We start from the raw sequence: 26,075 nt of genomic DNA, 5'->3' as shown, positions 1-26,075 counted from the left end.
GCTTATGGATTTCTCCGCATCTATGTACCAGTGATTTCTCTATATATGTCGCCAAGGCCTCGATGATAAACGTCGCGGAATTATCCCCACTACCGCAGGGTATACACCGTGAGGGGACACCCGTGTTGTTGACATATATCGAGAATTCGCATCCCTAATTTGCACAGGTATTCTTATTACAGCAGACTCTCACAGAATCCTATCAGCCGGAAAACTAGCACAAAAGATTGCAAAATAATCGGAAATAATGTTGTCACAAAACTGTTAATATACTGTCATTTCATTGATTTTAAAATTGCTTCCCATCTGTCAATCGTCCTGGCAAACATGCTGTACCCACGACGAACATTGTTTACCTTATGTTCCTCACCGATGGAAGTACAAATTGCAACAATCAAACGAATCACGACCAGCCTCCAACTGTTCTTCAGTGCCAGACACGATAATCGCTGTAACTGTCGTACGCGCATCTGTCATGCTCATTGAAGCATATTTACGTTACCGTCGAACGCGTAACTCAATCACCATTAAGCATCGCACCAATTTCCAATTAACTTCGCGACACTAATCCATGGACGAGTGTTCCGGCTATCGCGAGCGAGGAACTACACCATAAACATCCCGTTCGTCAGCTATAACGTATGCTGTAACAAGTGGTAGCGCAACTTTTTTATGCAACAACCCTTGGCAGCGGAGTTCGCGGCGTTCTTATTCGACGGCGAACGTATAAGGCGAGCCTCCGTCGTGTTACAGGTGTTGTTCTGTGATCCGAGTCGTACTAAAGGTCTGCGCATATTAGGACGTAATCCTGCTAATGGATGTTTTCGTATCTATGTCCATGTTTCCGTCACGCTTTCGGGCGACACGTCTCTGTTGTGTCGCGAAGTTCATAACACAATCGCTTTAATGCCACGGGACTTCACCTGCTGAATTAATTCATGCGTAAACGTTCAAATTGCTATCCTATTCGTTCAGTGAATGATGTAAATCATCGGCAAGTATCACGCAGAAGTTGATAGTTCGCGAAATTGATGACAATATGTACATAAAATTAATGACTAAAGCTTCTCCAACTTTCTCCAACTGTTCCGTCGTAAAAACCCTCTGCGAAGGGACATCTGCACGACCGTGAAGGTCAGTTAGACTAGCCACCCGCGGCATAATGACCATGACCGCCGTAAAAAACCTAGCATAATTTAGCGTAGTTGAAAATCCGAGTAACACTCAGCACATGTTGAACTGCGAACCATTATAGTACCTAGATTTATAGTTTTATAATAGATTAATAGATTAATAGTTTCATTTATAGATTTCTCCCAAGTGCGGGATCGACGCGACACCACACCAACGTTGAATGAAACTGATTCAAACTCGGCAACCACTCGGACAGATAGCAAGTTGACGTCGAAAGAAAGAGACAACCGATAATGGGAATTCTTCGATTCCTCGGTGCCCACGAGCCGTCATCGTAAATAGCTTAGCAGCGAGAATCGATTATGAGGTAACGGTGCAATTTATCGGACTCCCCCGTCCCCGGTGTTAGTTTGCGCCCCACTTAATTTCCGAATTGGAGGTATTAGGTACCCAGCGGGACGCTGTACAATTCAAACGACATTAAACGTCTGCGCATATGCATTTATACGAATACGATACCACGCCGCATCAGCGGCCAATGTCCACCGGCAGTACGCTAATAAGTCGGTGGAATATATTTGCATAATAGGGATGTTCTGTAAATGATGTGCACCGGAGGATCGTTTGCATGCTTGTCTACCGCGATGAGGATAGGCGCGCAGGTAAGCGTGTAAGTCGATGCCGTTGCTCTGGTTGTCATAGAAAAGAACTGTCCGGATAAACAGGACTGGTTCGGCGTTTCTGACGGATGCGCGAGACGAATATGGACGCCGTAAAGTGCCACTTTGGCTGAGCTGTCGAACAATAATAATATCGCTTCATTGCGCATCTTAATGCCGGACTACCACAAAAATGTCGAACATACAACTGTGCAGGACAACGTGCGACCCGAGGCTGAATTAATACGTTTAACAATTATTTTTGTCGAATTTGTATATGGAAATCAATTTTACATTTCAGAAATGTTGGATAAGGAAAGCTTATTGCCGCTTTCGAATAGTTATACTAATGCACGTTAAACAATTATCGGGATGAAGTTAAATAAAGCCGATAATTATTAATTACAGAGTCCAGTAAATAGATTATTCATAGTTGAAAGATTCATGTGACAAATTCTGCAGAAAGTTCATGAATATTTTATGTCCATTAACGTTAAATGTGATAATCGATCGTTTTAACGAATTTATCTATCCTTATTTCAATGAATTTATTGAACGAAATTTTGTAAAGTGGAATTGTAACTAGCACACGGATATCCTTGGACGTAAAAGTTTTCTTTTCGTGTAAGTGGAATGAGGCTGCTTTAATCAGACTAGGTTTGAATAGCTCATTACTGAGGTAAGAAATAAATTTCTGTCGATTGAAGCTGACTCCCTCCTACTTTTTACGACAGCTGTAAAAGAATTAAAAAATTCAAGAGAAGTTCCACGTGACAGACATGGAAGAGTTTGAGACGAAAGTAGGTCAGCCTATTTTATTTTTCTATAAAAACGATGGACACAAACAACTTTTAGTAAGGCTCCCTACGGACACTATTAAACCGTGGAAAGTTAATATTCGAGACAGCGGTGGACATCTTTCGAATATCTTTGCTGATTCAGTAACCTTGAAGAATGCAATAAGCACGTTGAATATGCCAAGGAAAGTATTTCCATCACGTTTGCGGCGGAACACAGGTATTCCCGAAAACTAAAAAATGAAAAAGCCTCGCGAATTTTCTAGGTCTAGTGCAGCTACAGAATAATTTGTTAACGCGGAGAAAAAGACAAAAGGTCGCCCAATTTACTGCTAAATAGAAACCAGTTCAAGTAGAATCCTCGTGAACGCTGCTCGAGTAATTACATTTCCACGTTCCAAATTAATTGATTGTATTATCACCAAATAATTGTATTGTGCTTGCCGTACAATTGCAGATTAATTTCTTATTCATTATTATTGCATACCGAAATATCTTTAACATTAAAATATCCGTGATTGATAAAGCGACAAGTGCAAAAATGAATGATCCGAAATTCAAAATTTAGAGATTCGTGTGTCAGTAGTATTGACTGCGGCTATCGATCGACGCAACACCGCTTGCCCGAATAAATGAAACGGAAAAATTTCCCGCGAGCACGCATGGTCGTAAATTGATACATACCACTGATCCAAACCGCATGCCTTGTATAATGAATGCAGGATTTCAACAATTCATGGTAGCACACCGTTCGTGTGAAATCCCTAAGTAATAGCGTTTAATCTCTCTTAAATAACATTCAATGCGTAATAAACACCATACACGGTGAAATTTATTATATTTAATTTTATCAATCTTTTAATAACATCTTTAGGTCAATGAAATTCGACAGTACATTAATCAAACATCCCTTTAAATTTTTCTAAATATTTTACAGATGCATTTATATAATTATAAACTGCTATTTACTCTATATACAGGGTGTCCCAGCTAACTTGACCACCTTGAAAATTCTTGCTTAGTGTTAGTAATAGAAAAAAACGTTATAGGACAATATTAACCTAACCGAAGGGGCAATATAATGATTCGGAAAAAACTTTTTTCAAGGTCATTTTTTTCTAGATATCAAGGTCATCAATTTTTTTTAATGGAACTATATATTTTTTTTATCGCGATGTAATAGTAAAGGTGAAGACCTCTTCAATGGCATATTATACAATGACCTTCGTGTGACCTTGGGTATGAAAAATCTAAAAAGCATTGTAATTGGTTTGGTGTTAATGGTACACTAAATGGTAACAAATATGCAAATTTTTTAACTGAAGATTTGTCTCACCTATTGCAAGAAATACCATTAGAGCGAAGGATCGAGATGTGGTATCAGCACGACGGACGTCTCGCACATAACTCAAGAATAGCCCGTCAAATATTAGACGAAAAGTTTCCTCAATGTTGGATTGGGCGAGGCGCAAACGTTTTATGGCCTCCGTGGTCACCTGATCTAACTCCGTTAGATTTCTTTTTATGGGGAACACTTAAGAGTATTGTTTATGAACATGCTCCATCAACAGATATGAAGATGCGTATTAGAACTGCATGTTTCAATATTAGCAATGAAACTATTAGAAGAGCCAAAGAATCATTTATTTTCCGTATACAACAATGTATTGCAAACAATGATCATCATTTCGAACATTTCTTGAAATAGAGTAGATCAATCAAACCAATTAGTGTAGTAAATGTTTTTTGGATTTTTCATACCCAAGGTCACACGAAGGTCATTGTACAATATGTCATTGAAGAGGTCTTCACCTCTACTATTACATCGCAATAAAAAAATATATAGTTCCACTTTAAAAAAATGTATGACCTTGATATTTAGAAAAAAATGACCCTGAAAAAAGTTTTTTCCGAATCATTATATTGCCCCTTCGGTTAGGTTAATATTGTCCTATAACGTTTTTTTCTATTACTAACACTAAGCGAGATATTCAAGGTGGTCAAGTTGGCTGGGACACCCTGTATGTCCCAGATGCCTAGCAAATAAAAGAAATTTGCTAAAATATGCTAATAACTGTACCAAATAAAAATTTGTTCTATTTCGCATTTGATCTAGCTGTTTTTATCATAAACGCGTAAGGTTCGCGGCGCGCCTTTATTTACCGGATACGAACGATTCAATCGGTGTAAAATGGACGGCCGTCAGTCAGCCGAGTATAATTGGTATCGCGGTGGACTCTCTGTGCCGGATGCACCCTCGGCAGTTCGAAGCTCGGGCGATTAATTACGGAACATCTCGGCGCTTTCGATACGTCTAAACAGTCGGCCTTTCGCGGCGGGCACCACCGAGATTACCTGTACCCGTGTCGCATACGCGCGGCTCCGGTCCCCTAACAGACACCGTGCTGCAAGGAAAATGGTAGGGGACTCCTCCTCGGACACGACCCACCTTTCCATTTTCTTTAAAGACACCGTTGCACGGTGCACGCTCCGCTCGCATGGCCGGGACAAACCAGTTCTAAGCGCTTGCACGCGATACCAGTCGTCGAACGCGAGACGTCTCGTGTGCCATCTCCTATACAGGGTGATTCACTGGCTGGTGGATCCAAAACAGAGTTGGGTCAATGCCGGATCAACATCTTCACAAACCCCAAGCACCTAAGAGATTCCGAGACACTCTTTAAAAAATGTTTAGTTGGTCATTCATCCGGTATTGTACTTCATAGGTACTTAATTGTAAAAGTACTATCATTTTGCAATAAAAGTATCGCCGATTCTCTAAATTTAAACATGTTGGTTTACAAACAACTTCCGGAAGATCTTATTGAAGACCATGCAGAAGAAACGATATCGGCCTCTTCAAGGTAGAGAGACTACATTACCGTCGAAAAATGGTTTTACGTGCCTCAAGTTTTCGTCCCTATATAAGAATATTTTATCGCTGGTAAATTGCTCATTCGGAAGAGGAAGGTTCAATCTAGAACTCAATCTAGAAGTAGGGCAAAAATTGACGATGTGCATGCCGTGGAATCCAAGCATTTTTATGCCATTGGATGAGTTTTCTGGATGAAATCGAGAGCAGCGCGTACTAGAAAATATCTCCAGCTACAAATTGAGCTATATTTTGTCTCGATTCATAATATCGATAATACAGTGCAAAAAATGTGACAAGTTTAGTCACAGACTCAAGGCCCGCCAGATCAAGACCAAGACGGATCTTAAGTCTGCGTCTGAAGGCTGTGAATGGAAATTATTAATTAAAAAGTCACGTGACTGTCCCGGGCCCTTAGGCGTAGCGGAGAGAACACGTTTTCCGTTGCGTCGCACAGTGGGCAATTTGAACGAAATCGGATTCAAAATCAAAGAACTTTCGATAGAAATGAGGTAGAGCGATGAAACTTTTTTTAAATTAAAGCTGAAACTTTGTAGAATATGGGAAAAATAGGGAGATTATGGTACGAACGTTTTTTAACCTTGAGAAAATTCGTTAAACTTGCACAATTTCAAGAAAATTATGGTTTTTCCAATACCACGCGCGGAAAAAATTCTTTTTTAACATGCTACACATAATTTCCCATAGATTTTTTCACGCTGATTTCAAATCTGGTCTCAAAATTTGTCGTCGATCTCAGGATTTTGTAAAAAATAGATTTTTGTGACAAAAACTAATGAAGTCATTTTTTCGTTGAAATGATTGGATGGTAATAATCTCCCTATTTTTCCCATATTCTACAAAGTTTCGGCTTTCATTTAAAAAAAAATTTCATCGCTCTACCTCATTCCTATCGAAAGTTCCTTAATTTTGAATCCGATTTTGTCCAAATTGCCCACTATGCGTCGTCTCGGTTGCGGCGCTGTATTTGGATTCGCCGGCCAGTGAATCACCCTGTACTGTACTCGCATGCTTCGAACCTGCACCGAAGCTGCGCCCCTGCGCCTTTTTTCTCCTTACTCGGGAAACCTTAACTCGACGCTGACGAATACGCTCGCGGAGCCCGAGTGGCGTTTGAATTTTAAGCAAACGCGATTTTTCCTCTACCACCCGTACGTATGAAACGCGAGACGCGAATGCCAACCGGTTTGCCCCGGGCCCCTGCACCCTGCCCGGCACCACTGTTTTCGAGATTTCTAGATGTCGCGGGGACGAGACGCGTTCCCGACGTTTGTGAACTCGCGGCGGTGATCGATGGAGCTGATTATTCAATGATTTAATCGAGCGGAAAACTCGCTGTCGATTTTTAACGCGCCGAGGGCCGGACGGCAACCTCGAGGGCTCCGGCAAAATCGAAATCGTTCGATCATCCCCCACGAATTTTTTGTCTTCGTTAATTTCCTAAACGAGAGGAAAAATTTATATTTATCCTGTATCCAGCTTTTCTCTAATTCTCAAATGTTCAGAATAAAAGAAGGGGATTTTATTTCAATTTAAGGGAAGTGAATAATGTTTTATGTACATTATAATGAATAATATTTTTTTTTAGAAAAATGTGTAGGTGAAATCCAAAACAGTAGAGTGATGTGTATGTCAGTTCCAAATAAATGAAATTATTAAACAAAGACATTCGTTCTCAGCCACCTCCTGTTCCTTGCGTTCGATGCAGCACCTCTGGACACATACTCTTCTTGCAACTGAGGTATCTCATTGTCAGAAGTAGAACACAACTCATCAAATGCACGAGTAGTGCTCCAGGCAGAACTAATTGTAAGTATCATTTGGTATACTGTGGGGGGTCTACTTAGACCCTCTTCTATTCGACGTGCCTATTTATTAATGACATTGTATCCATAGCGAAACAGTGTCGCTTCCTATTACACGTTGAGATTATCTCGTAAAATTTTTCATAAAGTAGAATCATTGTTAGGCAGAACTAATCCGCAGCAAGCCCTTGTAAAAATCGATGTAACTTTAATTGTATCGCTTTAACATTCAAACGGGATGTCGTACTGTCGCAGAACACTGCCGGTATAAAATTATTTATTGTTCCATTACAGTTGATAATATATTAAATATCATCGATTTGGGAATAATCGTGGTTGCCTTCCTATCCACCGTGAAGCATTATAAATTATTAAGTCCTAGATTAGGATACATAGATCTAGACCAATGAAATGATATATTATATACTAATAGAAATATTTCTTTCTGCGCTCGATAGCGTCGGTGATCATTTAAATATTTTAATTCTATTTACTTCGCACGCGATTCTTGTGGAATAACGAAGTATACGTTTCAATGGGAGCATCGAAGTTTCTTATCGATCGTAAAGTCTGGTTCATTCGGGACGACTTTAACCGCAAACGAGGCGACCGCGACGACCGATTCGCCGGAGAAATAAACCCGTATGCCCGTATTGTCTCAGGTAATTCTCACGGAATTGCGCGACTGACCTGGCCCCGCGATTTGCATTTAAACTGTGACGAAACCCGCGGTAATGAGACCACAATATCATGGTTGTTTACCGTGCGGACGTCATCTAGTAATTTGCGCGGGATGCACAATGCCGTTCTTGTTATCACAGCAGCGGCTGTAAGCTTAATCACCACGTAGCGACGTTAGGTAAGCGGACTTTCAGCTGCACCTGGGACTCGTGTCGATGACGCCAAAGCGTTGAAATTGTGAAAAAAATCCTGATCAAAAATTTGGAGTATTTTAACACGTTTCTAAATCAGCGTCAAAAATACACACACAATGCAATACACAAGTTAAACGCAGAAAATCTGACGGCTTGGAGAAATGTGTTGAAATGTTGAGTTGAATATTACGTTTTGTAAGGAACAGTGGATTGCTCGTAACACAATTAATAACTCCAAGATAGTACAATGACACACGTTCCTTGTCTATCATGACGCTCCGTTTGTTCATTCATTTCCTTCGGTATTTGACAATATTAATATTTTTAAATTAAGTTCCAGTAAGGATAACCATGCAGTTCATAATGTACATTTGATTACGAAATGAATTGTACTATGCTACAAGCGTTTTAATGAGAAGGATGACGAGAATTTAATATCAAACAGAGCACTTCAATTTAAAAACCTTTTCTCACGATAAAAATTGCGTTTCGTATAAAATGACAGTATAATGGAATGAAAACCATGGATAAAAGAGATATTATACATTTTCCGTTCACAATGTCTTTCAAGCTACACAACAGCAGTATTAGCATTTTATAGTTCATTCTATGAGCAAAATTAAAATCGTAATGACACTATATTAAATTTATGTGTAAACCCGTAAAGCTTTATAATCTATTATCAACAGATAATCTGTATTCTTTAATACCGTCTTTGTTAGTTTTAGTTCTCAATTTATTCATCCCAATTTTATTAATAACTGGTTCATTCATATGGACTTCGAATACGGTTAAGCTCTCACAAGTGGCATTATGATTTTCGGTTCTCCTCGCCGCAAAGAACGATTTCGTTTAATGAGCAGGCGATGCGCGCATTGTTCTTGATTAGGCATAACTATGTTTCGCGCGGCCGCCGTTAAACCATTTTATTTTTCTACGAAATAAACTTAGGTCGGATGTATCTCCGTGTTTATGGCCCCGCTCGTCTGTCCTGTGTCGAATTTTATGTTGAAAATAAACGCGCTGATCAAACTGCACCTGCACGCCGTTTCGTTTCTCTTTTAATAGCGCGGCACACGAAGGTGTCATAAATTCACGAAGCTCACGGTAGATGCATTTTGCCGGCATCTCGATTGTTGGTTACACCCCCCCCCCCCCCACTTCTCCACCTCCTTCCTAAAAAAAAAGGCAACATTCACCGACTGAAAAACGCATCGCGCAGAACACGGCTCCCCGTTCGTCGGAAATCAAGCAGCGGCTCGTGAAACAAAAAGGAAATGGTCATTTGGCTCGGAGGAAATGAACTCTTGAAAAGAACGTGCGCGCAAAAACGCGGAATATGGCCGATACGATTTCTAAGCTTTCCCTCTTTCCAAAGATGCGTTAGAAAAACAATAGCCCTCGAAAGGCGTTGGCAATCGACCAATGGAAATGGCTATGGAAATCCGCGTGTTCAGTTGCTAGAACGGGAAACAGAAGTTCTTGCAAAGCAAAATGGATCAGGCCAGTCCAAGAGAAATCGTACCTGCAGAATTTTCGAATAAATGAAATTCAAGTTTTATCCTAGAAAAAGACATCCACAAAAAAGTGCTCGAATAGCGGAAATCACATAAAGAGCGGTTAACCGGATTGCACGCTCACAATAATTATACAAACGTGTCCAGATAACAAGCTGAAATCACAAATAATATACCAGAGTACATAACCATATTTTATCTGCGTAATGTATTATTGAATTGATTAAATGCTCGTAACTTCAATATTTGCATTAATTTTGCGCGGCATTACCTGGTCGAATCTCGACTAAAAAGGTCCATATAAATTTGCTGGTTTCGCTTTTAACATTAAAATTGTTAATATTAATTGTAGTACACACAGGAGGTACATAAAACAATACAATTTTTATTTCGCATAAAAATCTGTTTATGGCTAACGAAAAGTGGTCGAACACACAACAAAGCGATCGAAAGCATTTCGAGGGTGCATTTTCAAAAACATATCCACAAAATCGATGGTCACGAGTAAAGAACGCCATTTGTAAAGTCAGCAAGAACATCCGCCTTTTATGATCGATTCTATGCAGCTTTGTTTGGCCTGCGATTCATTTTTAATTCGTGTTATTCGCGCGACAGAGTCTTTACATCCGGCCAATGAATTCACTGGGCTTTATCACGCAGGCTATCGTTAATAAAGATTGGCAGACAAAGGGGAAGTGATTCGGTTTTCATTTTGTCAACCGCGAAACCGCATTGCAAGCGTTCCTTCAACGCGGCTCTCCCATTGTGATCCCCGTCAAATGATTCGCGTTTCCACGAACGTAAAGTTTTACGCACCGTTTCGTAAGCGACTATTGATTCATTTTGCGGTCCATAGGATGGTCCCGGCCACTAATGGCCACGTGAAATTGTGGTCTCCCTTCCAACAATGCCGTTGTTAAATATAACGTCCAATAGTGAATTGCAGTTCTATTGTCCGATGCGATGTATGCTTTGCACAGGCACCTAATAATATCTATTATTGGGTATACGGACATAATAACATCGTCCCTTTCGTTTATTGCTATCTTGAAACTACTGAAATATATTTTATTCTCTTTTATTTGTACCTCAAGATTTTGTATTTGTAAAAATGATGACAGTGGCAGTTACAGTCAAAGAATTCTGGCTACTGCTTAAAATATTTTTAACACTAGGTTTACGGGACCCGTCAAAATGACGGGTTCTAATATTTTTAATTTACGATTATTGAAATTGTGAAGATCCATTTACGTGGAATTACTCAACAAACTTATTTCCTTAGGTATATATTATTTAAAAAATGGCTGAAAACTTGGATAGACACATTCTTCTTATTTTTATAAAGTAATGTAAAATACTCACTTTTAATGCTCCGTAAACCTAGTGTTAAGATTACAAGTTTAATTATTATGTCACTAAGGAAATAATCGTTAAACAAATCACTGTACACTATATTCTGTATTATATCTTTTAACTACACTATATTCTGTATTAATCGCATTTGTTACTTGGTAGCTCTAGTGTTAATAGTTTTAATAGGTTGAAAATAATACAACAATATTTTTAAGTGTTTCTAATTCTTTTACAGCATTACACAAATTTGTTTCCAATTAACTTCGGGGATTAATCATAAGTGATTTTGAATGTTTTGTATAATTGTCTTACAGTTCAGTAGGATGTGTTTCTTTAATCGACCAGCGCCTGTCAAGACAACGAAACTAGGCAAAATTCCTTGGCTTCATTAGGCATCCAAAATTAGAAAGTTGAAAGAAATCTTGTGTGCAACCCGAAGGACAGCCGTTGGAATACGACTACCTTAATGAGCTAGGTGACTAATCCCGCATCCACAATGAGGAATGAAAAAAAAACAGGAATGAATCATCCCATTTATAGAAATCATGGCAGTGCTAAAAAATTAGCGCTGTTAATTATCTCGAAGGCGTGATGAGAGTGACGATGCGATTGGGGGTAGGCAAAGTACAATTGCTGGAAGAGAAAATTAATCTTTCTATACAAATGGCAACAAGAAGTTTGAAAACAAAAACCCTTCCTGCTTCATGATCAACGACCTTTGAAAATATGAATTCTCATATAAAAATGGTCATATCAAAATTAATAAAAGATAATTCTCATTTCTCGAGAAAAATTCCAGTATTTCTCGAGAAATTTAAATTTAGGAAAATTCTTATGAATCTAATTCTTATGATTCTTTTAAATTCTTATTTAAAACTTTAGAAAAACTGAATACTGAATTGAGTAATGAGTTTCTTGTTGTTATTAAAGAAGAAATGTCTAAAAGAAGAACAAGATTGTTGTATCCCTTATGAAATATCTGCATAATCCAGAATCTCTGCAAAAAGATTCAGAAGATACATGTTTATATTTAACATCCAAGGCAGATATGTATAAAATGGCAAAACAAATTCTAAGCAGACTTTTTGGAGAATATAACAATGATTCTTATGAAAATAGTGAAACACTTTCAGATTCTCAGAATGAGGAACTATCACTGGAAAAACAGTTAGAATTAGAAATTGCAGATAACCTTCAAGAATTTAGTGTCAAGGGTTTAGCGGCAGAAGAAAATAAATTCCGGACTCTAACAAAGGAATTCCAAATTTTTGAGTCCACTGAAAAAAAGGACACCCAATCTTCAGCAACTTTTGGATGTTCTGTATACGATAAAGCCAACATCCACACAAAATGAAAGAAATTTTTCTACGGCTACAGATTTTGTTACAAAAAAAAAAGAAGTAGATTGTCTGATTCTACATTAGACGCATTATGCTTCTTAAGAAGTTATTTCAAAACAAAAGCGTAATGTTTCGCTTTATAAAAATTATTAAAAATTCTCGAGAATTATCGAGAAATATAGTCTTATTTCTCATTTCTCGAGAAATGAAAAATGTTGAGAAATCAGGAACACTAGTGAGAACGGACATTTTCTTCGGATCATCCGCAACGAGGCCTGCAATGAAAATGGCTCGCACGCATTGACACCGACCATATGGCGGTTCCTCGCACAATGCTTCGTAAACCAGCGTCCGACAGGGATAAGCGTTAGCGGGGAATTCAAATTAAAGACGTAACATCTCCTATTGAATTCCGTATAATAACCCGGGTTCGATTTTGCCTACACACGTGCAATCGTTAGCCTGCGTGCGCGAAACGAGGACGAAATCGTTGCTCGAAGACGAGCGGCTTGTATTATATGACGGCGATTTCTCGACAAGATAAGAGATGTATACCATTCTTCGGCGCGCGGAGAGCATCGTCCATGATATATGCGTTTCGCCGGCGGATGCCCCGAAGTGTTTCAGAGTAATACGCATCGCCGAGAGAAGACAGCCAGCACTCCGGGCTATCGAAACAGATTGGAAAGTCTTTATTAGGCGTAAAATAATAGCCAACCTTTTACGGACAGCCCTGCGAGCTGATCGAAGAAAAACTGCCCGCACGGACACGCGGAAATACCGAATCAATAATGCATAAGATTGTATCTGGTGCGCAAATTAATTCTCGGCCCTAACGCTAAATTGGCTGTTGCGCTTGTCTCGACGGAAACTTTTTCCCGCAAAGTGCGCGACCGCATAATACCAACTGATCAGAACAATGCAATTTGAAATTGTAATTTTGAATGAGCACTCATTTTTTTTCGTAAAAAAGGCCAAGAATTCATTTGCTCGCGTAATAATTGAAATGCACGGGAATTGCGTGGTATCGTGAATATTTAAAAAATGCCCGGTAACAGTAGTTTCGCAAACTAAAAAAAAAAAAATCTGGCATTGCGCGGTCACACCTCGACGTATCGCGGCAACCATGCGTTCGTAATTGAAATGGACACGAATTGCGTAATGTCATAAATATTTTAGGAATGCAATATACGTTTTGTAGGGCGCACTTGCAAAGAGGATGCTAGTGAAACACCGCGACATTCGCCATGATCCCTTAAATTAAATTCCATCGAGCATTCACGAAACGCGGAAGAGGAATAAAGAACGCAATTATTACTTGAGGATAGCGTTGGAACAAAGTCCCGTAGGGTGAGGGACCCAATTACCGTGGGGGTACCAACTACTGTGCCTATATTAGTTACACTTATTTTTAAAGCATAATGAACATAAAAAAAGGAATATATATATATGTTAACTGATTTTAATGAAAAAAATTTAATATCTCTTTTTTAATATTCATTATGCTTTAAAAATAAGTATAATTAATGCAGCCACAGCAATTGGTACCCCCACAGTAATTCGGTCCTTTACCCAACTGAAACTTTTACAGTCAGCGATGTGACTTCTGGTGTTTAATCGAATCGTCGGAAAAGTTTTGAATCTTTTTGAGATTTTTAATTAAAAGTCTATAATTGCAGAGCTCGAAAGATGGAAACGACGATTGTTAGCTTTGATTGTGTTATCAAGATGCGTAAAACGAAGCTCAGAAAGAACAGTTAAAATTTTTCCTATAATCAAATTTAAAACGTTGGGTTGGGACTGCAATTAACGATGAAAAACAAATTGAATCAGTGCTCGGACTCTTCTCTGAAGATTTCTGCTGTTCATTTTTGCCGGTATTTATGTTACGAAATGCTTTCACAACGTGATAATATAATTTTATACTTTATTCACCGTTATGCGAATACAGTCGTGTGCTAGATTATGCGCAGAGGCAAAGGTGAATAGGATAATCGGTAAATTTTTACGTGACGCGTAATCGTACCAAGGTTTCAAGGTAGCTGCGTAATTGTGGAAAATAATGCTTTGCATTTGCCACAAAAGAGTGTCGCAACACTCCGGACACACGTTCAGCACGAAACTGTGAGCTTTGATTGTCCTCAGCCGCCACTTAAGTCTGCAAATGGTCATTATCCGCCACTGTAATTATGTTTACTTTTAATACAGCTGATATGTAATTAGTATTCTCGCTATAAACTGTGATTGCAATCGGGTGCATGCACTGCAACGTAAATAACGGTTCGGGCGCACAAGAATATTTTTAAAGGACAAGTTTCTCCGCAGAAACACGGAGAATAGTCTCAGCGGAAATGCCTGCATATTAATCAGTTTAATTATTACGTCGTTTTTACGCTGGCGGCCATTACGTCGCGTGAGAAGCTTACGAAAAATGCTTGGCAATCGACGGAACGGAGATCGTCACGTAATGAGTCTTTAGCAATTTTTTCTTATCTTTGAATTATCCTCTATACTCGCAATTTTATTTTTTTAATTCCAAAATCTGTCGAATTCCTATTAATACGAAAATATTTTACACAATTATACATTCAGAACTGTTCACTTAAGAAATTGTTTCATTAATTTTAAATCTAATTGCAATTAACGTATAAAATCATAAATTCATATTTTCTTCTTTCAATAATTTTTTACTCAACCGGGAATGTTTCTTGCTCACGCATTACTACGTCGACGTTTAAAATAATCGCACGGGGCGTGCGTTCATTACGAGGTAAGGATGGAAATGATCTAAACCGTAAATGGAAAGCTTATGTAAACGTGTAGGCTCTGGAGGCTAGTCACCGTTAATTACGACGACAGCGGGCGAGTTCTAATATCGATGAAATCCAGAGATAACGCTAGAAAGAAGAAACGAATAAGATTGGCACGAGAGTTAGCGTTCTGACAAGAGCAGATCGTCGAAGGAATTTTATGAGGCGAAATTCCAAACCGTCCTCTCGGCTCTCGTCCCGAGCCTCGCGGCGTTTACACCTGCAGAAACGCGGGGATACGTACGTAGACACTCTAATGCGGACCCGCATAATTGCCTGGATCTAGCGGCATTTACAGCATCGCCGATTGAAAGCGATTAAACGCCCTCCTGCTCGCGGATAATTACAAGAGCATGTGTTCCAAGGAAATTGCGTTCCGATCTAGCTGTCGTAGCACGAGCAACAATATGTATTAAATAGCGGGACGCATGCCTGCAGCTACGCTATTATACACTAAAATCTTTATCCAAGCTGAACGGAACTACACGATCTTAGTCAGTGCGCCTATCCCCTCCACTGGGGGGCACACCCCGCGAGGGGCCAAGGTTACCTCGGTCGCCGAGCAGGGTAATGTGTAAACATAATCAGTGTGAACCACTGTTAATCCAATTACAAAACTTTTTTATTATTTTTTTGGACTTTCACCAACTTGTGGCATTTTTCTGATTAACCTCTTGACTTGTACGCTCGAGTTAATTCGAGCGGCGTTGTATTTTATGCTCGAATATAATCGAGAATTGAAAATAACAATGTGAGAGCAAAGAAAAAAAATCGTTTTATTAATATTTATCATTTACATGGGATTGTAAGCTATAACACTTATCTATTCAAGGATAAAATATAGCCTTTTTCCATGGAACAAAAGCGCAGTATATCAAAATTCTCCACCAAAAATTGATTTTTTTTTGGCCGGTTTTTTTACAAAAAAACTGTGCGTCAAGGGGTTAAAATGGCACTAGACACGATATAATTAACAAAATACGTAAATTGAAGCGAAAGATGCATAATTTTGTTATGTTCGCATCAAAATTGATAACACGAGAAAGGGAATATTTCGTCGGGCGACACGATACTTGCAAAGGTAGGAGTACCGAACCACAGAATTCGATATTTTCGAGCGTCGATCAACAAAATATTGCGGTCCATCGAACCGGAAGATAACGAGTCATCGCGGGGCCAGTCGTGAGAGAACCTGCCGGCTGAGATTGGAGAAAGGTTATACTTAAGAAACGGTACACAGGCAAGGTGCAGTTTGTTGCTGCATCAATCCCGTTCCCGCGCGAAAAGAAACAGTGAAAAGGGAAAAAAAGGAACGAGCGGAGAGAGGGGAAGGGAAGACCGGGCCGTAAGACAGAAACTAAATCTACAATTCTTCGGTTGCATCCGTGTCTAACCACCGACCGCACTGGTTCGCGATACCGCAAAGGTATCAAGAGAGAACTGCTGTCATCCGGTCAGCAGGGAGACCGAATTTCATTATCCGAACGGTTTCCGTCGAAGAGATTTCTCGTCTTCGCTGTTAATAAGCCCGTTATTATTAAAAAGCTGCTTTCGAATGCCGCTCTTTCCCAATTTTTAGGAATTTTTCCTCCCCTTCGTCACAAACCCCTCAAAATTGACGGTTCTCTACGTCCAGTTTCAGGTGCTGAATGACGTTGATTGTCCCCGCGCATTTTCCGTTTAATCCACGTCGCGTCGTCGCGTCCAGCAATTTCTCGCATAAAATTTTCATCCGCCGTCATGGGAATTTCGAAAGCGGCGGACAAGTCGGCTTGTAGATGTCTCGGGCGGATTTTAAATTATGGTAATGCACGGCCTGACCCTTCAGGCCACGCACACTTCAACTGAAAAGCGAACACGCCGCAGAACAAAGTTCCAGGACGCGATCGTTAGACGAAACGCTAAATGAACGCAACGGGACATGATAATTCATAGCCGGAGAATAATAAACGAGGAAAGGTACTAACACACGAATTCGTGTTCTCGATCTTGGTGAAAGTCCGAGAAGGATGGTCATGTTGGGGCAGCACCGCGAGCATGAGCCCCTAATGGTTACCTACGAATACCGTCGCGAGATAAATTGCGAACAATTTCAATCCCAGTGGGTCATCCATAATTGAAACAAACAGAACGATCCGCAAATTAAATTGTATTAATCTGGCCACGGAAGAAACGCGAAGCCGTGCCCACAATGCACCTTGAGCACCGACTACGAGATTTCCTGTTATGGTTGTACGATTGAATATGTATTGTACGAGCCGTTTCGTTGCTCTAATGATATTATTCATTAGACAACAGATGCTGAACCGGGACAACTAGATGTATGCGAATGCGTAATATTAGACACGATCGTTCTGTGAAATTAGTTGCAGTAAAGGGACACAGAGAAAATAACAAATACTCAATTATTTTTTTTAAAGACTGTACTAGAAATTCTAGGGATCAAAAATAAACTAATAAATATTCCATGGGCAAAGCCTTTGGAATGGAAATTTCACCTTTCAATATCTCATAAGTAGCCTTACAAAAACGAAAGGAAAAATTTGTTTCATTGACTACAAATTTTCTTGGAGTAAAAATAAACTACAGATATCGCTAAAATTTGCTTGTGCTCGTTTCTGTATTCTTTGCAAACCAGCAAGACACACGAATGAATAAAGATTCATAATCTACTGGTAGGGATGAAATAATGCATTCCATAAAATGCTGTTCCCTTGAAACATACATAAATATCCTCTCGTCCCTTCGCGTTCGCTGATGGAATTTGCATAAATTACAAAATTTGTCGTATTCAGCATACAGAGAGTACTGAGCACCAGTGTATAAAAGGGAAACAGACAAAATCAAGAGGACCATTCTGACACACTTTACGAAGCGCGCGCGAATAAAAGGACCGCCGCCGATGAACGTACCAATGAGAAACGCATTTTTTAAAAAAATCCCGTTAAGTCGGGGTACAGCGCGTAACTCTTCGGGATTTTCAATTTTCCATGATTTCGCGGGGTCTCGCGTGCGAGCATGTGTGTCTCGCATAACGAACAAGCAAATCCAGCCGGCGCGCGACGTGGCAGATGGCCGTTGCATCATTTATCTCGCGGAAATCGTAGACCCCCATCAAAATAAGTAACGCGTTGCCTGCATCGCGGAGCTTATCCCGTTGGTGTTTCGCTGGCGTGTATCCTAAGCGTGTGGGCACCGACACGGAGTAGGCAAACGGCGGGGATCGCATACTGCATAAGAATGTATTTATAGAGATAGGCGTAAGTACATGCAAATTGTAGAGTGGTCCAGAAACACCGACCGCCCGGATCGTATTTCCGGCGAAATTATCGGACGACACTCTGTTTGTCGGAGACGAATCCTTGGACGCTGGCCAGTGGGAAGAATGCGATGATAAAGTGAAAATAGCACAGGAAAAATTGTGAATGATACTGTCTGTGTTCATGCACCTTGCGCATTTATAACGAAGCAGATTCAATTTGGAACAGTCGAAACGTTAACGATACGAATGACAAAGTCTGCGCAAATATCGAGACGTTACTGTAAAATCGTTTCACAAATTATGTTTTTATTGGCTGATAATATCGGCCGCTCAAAATCGAGATATAATCCCACATAATACCGATGAAGTAATTACACCCTCGGTTACATTTGTCTCGGCGCGTTATCGGCCTGGTGCGATCTCAGAATATATCCCCTCTGAAGTGCCAGCTAATCATAATGATCATCTGCATAAATCCCAAACGGCGCGGCGCCGGCGCGCGTACGTTCCGGGTAACACCCAGGTGTTTCTATTTGTATGTGATCCCCGTTTCGTGCGCGTTTGGACGTACCGATCCCCGGCGATTAAGAGGATCTCTTCTGGTCTAGAACATTGGGAAAATCCGTTTCTTGCATTTTCCAAAAGTATCTTGAAAATATGTCCACACAAAGATTCGAGAAAACCGACGTTGAAAATTCGTCGACGTGCTTAGCATTTGTAAGTAGATCCGGTCAGCCATGAACAGACGCGCCAGACGATTCCTACTCAATAGCGCGCGTGTTCGTCGAGTTTTCTCGAAAACGAAGCTACGTATGAACAAACTTTATTCCATATTCTCGACTTATTTTTTAATGTAGAAGCACCCCCTTTTCGGTTGCACCACCAGGTACCGACCACCCTGTATATTTCTCCCCCTTCAAGGAACTATAAGTCCCACAATTTTTAGTATTTTGACTTCAAAAAATTACATTGTGTAACCAGGACGCAAAGCAGCCGTCTGATTTGTTTTAAAAAAATCCCAACCACGAAATGACGACCTAGAAGAACCCCTAATGAATACCGCCCCGCCAGTAAAAATAACAATTTTCCGCGGACCCAGCCCATTAGATAAGACTCGATCGCAGGCTGGTCTATTTGCGGCGAGAGATAAGCGTTTCCTGCATCTCCGCGCCAAATTAGCACATCAACGTAATCCAATATGACATCGATGCTTCCTTACGTGTCGTGGAGTACAGGTCTCGTGTCATTTCTCTTGTTCCGCTGATAATGTTACGGCTAGCAGGCGGCCGGGCTAACCAACCTGGACCCGTGAACGACGTTCGTTAATGCGGGAAAACGTACGTGGCCGTAGTTATGTAAATAAATGTAACTCGAGTCGCCGTTAAGAAAAATCGGGGTAATTTATAACGCGCCGCGCCAGCCAACGTGATACGTTATACGTGTAAACGATCTTGGGTGTGGTAACCCTACGCGAATTCTAGTGGTTCTGCCCTGCGAGCCGGCTGAAATTAAACGACGACTGGATTCGTTATTGATTAGGTTTGCGATAATACGGAGAGGACGGAGCAACGAGTTTCGGTGTCGCAGCGTGCGGATCGCTTGCATTTTTACAAGAGAATGGAGTAACCATTGTGACTTACTATGGCTGGTGGTATGCAACTAATTCGGTCGAACTTACCTGAAACAGAAAGATAAAAAATGGTTAAATTTGAAGGTATCGTTTAAACCGTGTGTCAATATTATTTACCAATTATTTCCCAGTATCTATATTTATTCATCAAGTTTTTTGTTAACGAGAATTAAAAGGAGCCCCAAAGATTAGTGATGGAATTTAATAGAATTGTACAATAAATATCGAAGAATGAGATTGAGAGATTATGTAGAATATTGGTATTGGTGAATACTGTTTATGTGTTTCTCTTCTTGCACAGTGTATGCAGACATATACTAGAATATATTTTGATTTATTTGTTTCTAGAAGAAAGAATGTTTGCAACTACCGTAATACAGTACAAAATTGCCTGTCTAAATCAGGCACTGTCCACGTAGCCACTGTCACCAGCGCATTATCCCACTCGCATAATTCTCTGTTATTTTCTACGCCTTGCGCGTCAAAGTTATCATCATCAAAATCACGTTTTGTCAGTCTAAACAGCACAAGGATTTCGCATTTTTCCCTTTTGTAGTTACGACAGCATGATGTACTGTTCGTAACTGTAGAATATATTTATGATCTTATTTAACGACAAATTTACACACATTAAAATTGACAGTATATATTGAGGCCATTAAGTTTGTAATTATACACATCATGTACCGGGGACAAAATAATTTAATGCCGCTATAAAGGATACGGTTACGTGTAACCATTCAAAATATTATATTTCCGCGAAGTGTAATAATTCAGCTGAAGCAAGAAGCTAACCAATGTAGATAAAATTGTTGAAAACGAATTAAAATTGTTGAAAGTAGCTTCAGACATCGCAATATGCAACATACATTTTCTAAATATTGGAAATTGTGTGTGGCTATTTTAAATTAATATTAGTTACATGTATAGCGTTGATTGCACGAGTCATACTCAATTACTTTATGGAGAACTATATTAAAATAAAATAAATTGCCTGTGTCTATTTGACCGGCTCTAATAAATGCATCATCTCTCGTTAAACTTTATATGTAGTTCCACTCGACGCGTTAAGTATACAGACACGTTGTAAATCCAGAAACGCGTCTATCGCCATAAACGAATAACCGAGAACAGCACTAAATCAAACTTCCGCTATCGCAAATGCGATATCGATTCCGTTATATCGTTGGCTTTAACGGGTTCCTATACTGACAGGTACTATGACCCGAAATCGTGGGCACAGAGGAAGCGTAGAAAGTGATAACATCCACCGCATCGGTTCGTTTGAATGATAACAATAGCGTAAGCACACGTGAGAGAAAATTAAAATAGAGAACGTGCGAAAGGAAACATAAAAAGCGATGGGCAAAAAATGCAAAACTCTCGCAATGATGCAAACAAAATATAGTGAAATAATATTTCATTACAATGCCAGCATACCAAATTCAAAAGAAACTACTTATCACCCATTGCGTGAGTATTTCATTGAACAATTAATACATTATATTAATATATTAATATATTTAATATATTTATTCACGATTCTGATCATTTATTCACACACTGTACATGAGAAATTTAAATTCACGCAGTTCAGACGTCCGGGGGTGATCTTTCGCGTTCTAAATTATGCGATTCACGTCCGAAATTTTCTACAAAGTATGTTTAAGTCGCCGCAGCATTTGAGCGGTGTTTTAAAGTAAGTTCAGGGCATAAAGGGTTAGAAGGGGATTTAAAAAGTCCGCTCCGGAAGTGGCATGGGTTCGATGGTGGCGCCAGAACGTGTCTCGCATATCGCGACCCAGTTGTACCGCTAACCTCTGCATCACGCGTGTTTCGTAATAGAACGCGTGAACGATAAATGTACACTCTTTCATTCGAAGGGTCACCGTAAATAGAATCAGAACTGCGTATAGTGCCTCGACTGAGCGCACGTGCGACGAATAATCACGTCTCACGGGGATCGACATTTGACGGTCGGCATCGCGTGAAATTCGTTGGACGCCAAACACATGCTCTGCGCATGCTACGGAAAGTGAGTAACAGCGCAGCCGCCATGACACCGATAGACCGTCAGAGGACTTGGGTATCCGCGAGGAACTATAATAAATAACTTTTATCGATTTTAATTTCTTTGGCAAATACGGTGTTTTGTTGCTGTTGTAAGAGGAATGGTTAAACCTTTTCAGTAATAGAAATAATTGGAAGAAAGCAGCGCGTAATAACGGTAGAGATAGAAAAAGTTTTATTACAACTCGATGACTTCCGGTTTCGCGTACAACGGAAGTCGTTGTAGAAGTTTATAGCGTTAGAACTGTTAATGCTCAAGAATATAATGGGTATACGTTTGAGTCCGGGAAACAACAATTATATTAATGTTGCTCATTCTGAAGAACATTTCGAATTTTCTAGATCGACCATACATCTATAATGGACATGTCTTATAACCAAGGTGATTAGTGAAGGTCGAATAAAAAAAAATAGGGTGGCTCACTAATTTCCGATAATAAAGTAGCTAATCAGGTGTTCGATGCAGATCTGTGCGAACACAATCAGCTACAATTCATCGTCTTTTCACGGTTCGTGAGCGAGGCAGAACGTGCTTAAATGATTTTCCGTTACCCGATCGAATCGAAGCTCGTTAACCTTGACATTTTGTACACCGCTCTCAGCGAGTTTATTTCAGAAAGGCAGTTTAAAAACTGCCGCGTGGAGCCTGCGGATCGAATGAGTCAAATATCTGCAAATGTTCGCTGCATAATACACCGTCGATACAATAATAACGCCATAACGTATTCGAGGGTACCTCTTCTAATACATTAAAAAATGTGTAATGACCAGGCGAACAATTTAAAAAATACTTTTCCAGCAAAGCTTGTACGCTATGGAAAAGGTTGAAATTACAGTTTGTCTACATTTCCAGGCACAATTATGACTCCAGCCGACGGTCTGATTGATTAGAGCCTGTCGGTAACACATCCGCCGAATGACCCTGAAGATACTGACCCCTGGGAACACACTTGTGCGTCTAAATGGCACCTGGGCAAGAGTTTTCTCGAAGAAGCCGAAACCGTTAGCGTCGGAGGCAAGTTGCGTGCCCATTCTTCCAGCGCGTAACAGTTAATCTTAGCTGCTTGAAATCGTGGCATCGCTGTCCCATCGAATCGATACAGATTTCAAAGCATTTGTGTTCCCGTGAAATTGCAATCGCGATCGATGACCGTGAGAATGCCTGCGTCCCTGTGTCGATTGGATCCCGAGAACCCATCGGTTCTCGGAACGCGGCGCGCGGAGGATCGCTGAGCTATCGAGGAGCCGGTCTTTTCATCGACTGCTTCAAATGAAATAACGTTTCAATTAAACCGGCATAAGCAAACGCCAACAGCGCCTAACGGTAGCGATGCGCCCTTCCGCGGCTGCAAATGATCGACGAAAGACGGATTCGTCCGCCAGATGGATGAGAGGATATACAAAGTGACTCGGTGTCATTACGGTACAAACAGGTCTTAACGAGCTATCTGCTGCAAACGGACGAGCCACCGTGGACGTCGTACTTCGTGAAGTATGCCGACATCGTCAACGATCAGAGGGGCATGTCTCACTTCAATTGGCCGGTGGGCAACAGCAATTACCACGTACTTAGAACCGGCTGTTTTCCATACATTAAATATCATTGCACCAAGAGGCCGCGACAGGACCTCAGGAGCGAGGACAAATTTTTCAAGGCGATCAAGCTCCTGAACCTTGGTACGTGCACACCGTTCTCTCCCCCCCCCCTCCAGCGCGAAAGGGGAAAGCATGCTCCCCGTATAATTGTCCTTCTGCGATCAACGTCTCGTTTCGTTGACACTTTTTCCATCGGGACGCACCGTGTCGCCTCGGTAATTGATCATTCGTCAATTTGTATTCCATATTTGCTCCCAACAGGTATACCCACGCTGATGTACGGCCTGGCTGCTACCTGGATGATCAGACACCACGAGACGGTGAAAACCGCCCAGGGGGACGTGACGATCCACTTCTTGCTGCCCGAGGACAAGGGCTCCATGTACTGATCTCTGCTCCAGTCAGCGCTAATGCGCGTCTTAATATTTCTCATGTAAAATAAAGCTACACTTTCTTTTTAAAGGAACACCTTCTTTGTAGTCCTCCCGTGACGTAGAACCTTCTTTGTAGTTCTTTCGATCACAAACCGATGGAACCCGAGGCTTTACACTTCTCGAAGTTAGAAAATTTGCTGTTCCTCTTTGGCACAGAATCTAGCTTTACGTGCTGCGTTCAAATATTAATTTTGTTCCGAATCCAGAGCGTTGATCGGATTGCTATAGCCTTTGGATTATATCTGACAACTAAGGCTCAAATAAATAGAGTGAAATGTCAAATGAAACATAGCGAAAGGGGAATAGGGAAAAGGGGGAAACATATTTATTCCGCGCAAAGGTTCACAGACCAGTTGCGCGGCATTCTCGCAGTCACCGTCAGTAAACCTTTCCCCGAAACAGGGTGCTCGCACTGAATATTCGCAATACGTTCCCGATAAATTTGATCGCGGGAGATCATTCGCCACACCCCTTCGAACGTCCCCTCGACATCGTTAGCATTCGCGGCGTACACGCTCGATGTAATCAGCATATAACTGGCCCGTCGTCCCGACGTTTCAGAGGAGCCACGTAAAACTTCGAGTCAGCTTCCCCCGCCGCGCCGCGCCGCACAGTGGGCAATTTGGACGAAATCGTATTCAAAATCAAAGAACTTTCGATAGAAATGAGGTAGAGCTATGACATTTTTTTAAAATGAAAGCTGAAACTTTGTAAAATATGGGAAAAATAGAGAGATTATTACCATCCAATCATTTCAACGAAAAAATGACTTCATTAGTTTTTGTCACAAAAATCTATTTTTTGCGAAATCCTGAGGTCGTAGACAAATTTTGAGACCAGATTTGAAATCAGCGTGAAAAAATCTATGGGAAATTATGTGTAGCATGTTAAAAAAGAATTTTTTCCGCGCGTGGTATTGGAAAAACCATAATTTTCTTGAAATTGTGCAAGTTTAACGAATTTTCTCAAGGTTAAAAAACGTTCGTACCATAATCTCCCTATTTTTCCCATACTCTACAAAGTTGCAGCTTTCATTTAAAAAAAATTTCATCGCTCTACCTCATTCCTATCGAAAGTTCTTTGATTTTGAATCCGATTTCGTCCAAATTGCCCACTGTGCGCCGCGGCGTTTCTTTCGGTCGGTTCGCTTTTCAGCCCGACCAACTTCGGCGACGTGCACGAACGGCGGCTGTTAGGTAGCCCGAGGCTGCTTACGAACCGAACATCAAACGAAGTCCCGCGAAGCAGGCGAAGCTCCCACCTAACCAGTTTCGCGCTGCACGGAAACCTCGCTGTCTCAATGGGATGTTCCCGCAATCTCTCGAACGTGTCCCACAATCATTTTTCGAAACGGTACGCTCGCTGCGCAGCCAGTCGCGCGACGCTCACGCTCCTAGGCGAAGTACAAACTTGATGACACGTTGCCGTCAGGATTGCGACAGATCTCGTTCCGCGGGTGCCGGTGATATTTCCGCGAGCGCAGTAAAATATTCGTCCTATTTAAAAAAGATTTTTTCCGTCGTGCTCGAGATAAGCGCGCCGAGCCCCGTTATACAGGAAAGCCGATTTGCACATGAACTTTTTCCGAATATTTAATACAGATACGTAAATCGGCCACCGTGTTGATTTGTCAAAGAGCAAAGCTGACCTGTTTGCTTGAGCGAATTTCTTAATTGAATTTGTTATCTTACCCCGGGAGAATGTAAATTGTATGCAGTTGTATGCAGAACAATTGCTGGGGAAAATTGTAGTGTCCACCATGGTCAACAAGTTTAAACATTATTATAAGTAGCCTGCAGAGCCTTATAGAAAATAAGAATCGTTTGCATTAGTTGCAGGATGCTTTAGTGGTTTTATTAAGCTGTAAGAAATATGTCGATACTCTGAAATTCTTGCAATC

At 40.7% G+C, this 26,075-nt stretch overlaps 2 protein-coding genes across 5 annotated transcripts in view; one reads left to right on the top strand and one right to left on the bottom strand.

Annotated features, from left to right (window-relative positions):
* Positions 1-26,075, bottom strand: part of Cad99c (cadherin 99C) — a 167,996-nt gene that overhangs the window by 107,474 nt on the left and 34,447 nt on the right. The gene's annotated exons all lie outside the window — the stretch shown is intronic.
* Positions 19,996-24,203, top strand: LOC143358418 (uncharacterized protein C15orf61 homolog). Of its 4 annotated transcripts, XM_076795558.1 has the most exons (5): positions 21,839-22,110; positions 22,488-22,527; positions 22,999-23,160; positions 23,579-23,822; positions 24,003-24,203. In XM_076795558.1, the coding sequence occupies exons 3-5, from the start codon at positions 23,062-23,064 to the stop codon at positions 24,128-24,130; spliced, it is 471 nt and encodes a 156-aa protein (XP_076651673.1). In that variant the 5' UTR covers positions 21,839-22,110; positions 22,488-22,527; positions 22,999-23,061; the 3' UTR covers positions 24,131-24,203. The 4 variants fall into 4 exon arrangements, with proteins under 4 accessions (XP_076651676.1, XP_076651673.1, XP_076651672.1 ...); XM_076795561.1 differs by lacking the exons at positions 21,839-22,110; positions 22,488-22,527 and adding an exon at positions 19,996-20,096; XM_076795557.1 differs by lacking the exon at positions 22,488-22,527 and having other exon boundaries at positions 21,840-22,110.

Source organism: Halictus rubicundus, chromosome 10 (assembly GCF_050948215.1).
Source record: "Halictus rubicundus isolate RS-2024b chromosome 10, iyHalRubi1_principal, whole genome shotgun sequence".
Classification (NCBI taxonomy): Eukaryota; Metazoa; Arthropoda; class Insecta; order Hymenoptera; family Halictidae; genus Halictus; species Halictus rubicundus.
The sequence above is the reverse complement of the archived record's forward strand: the minus strand, read 5'-3'. Positions and strand labels throughout refer to the sequence as shown.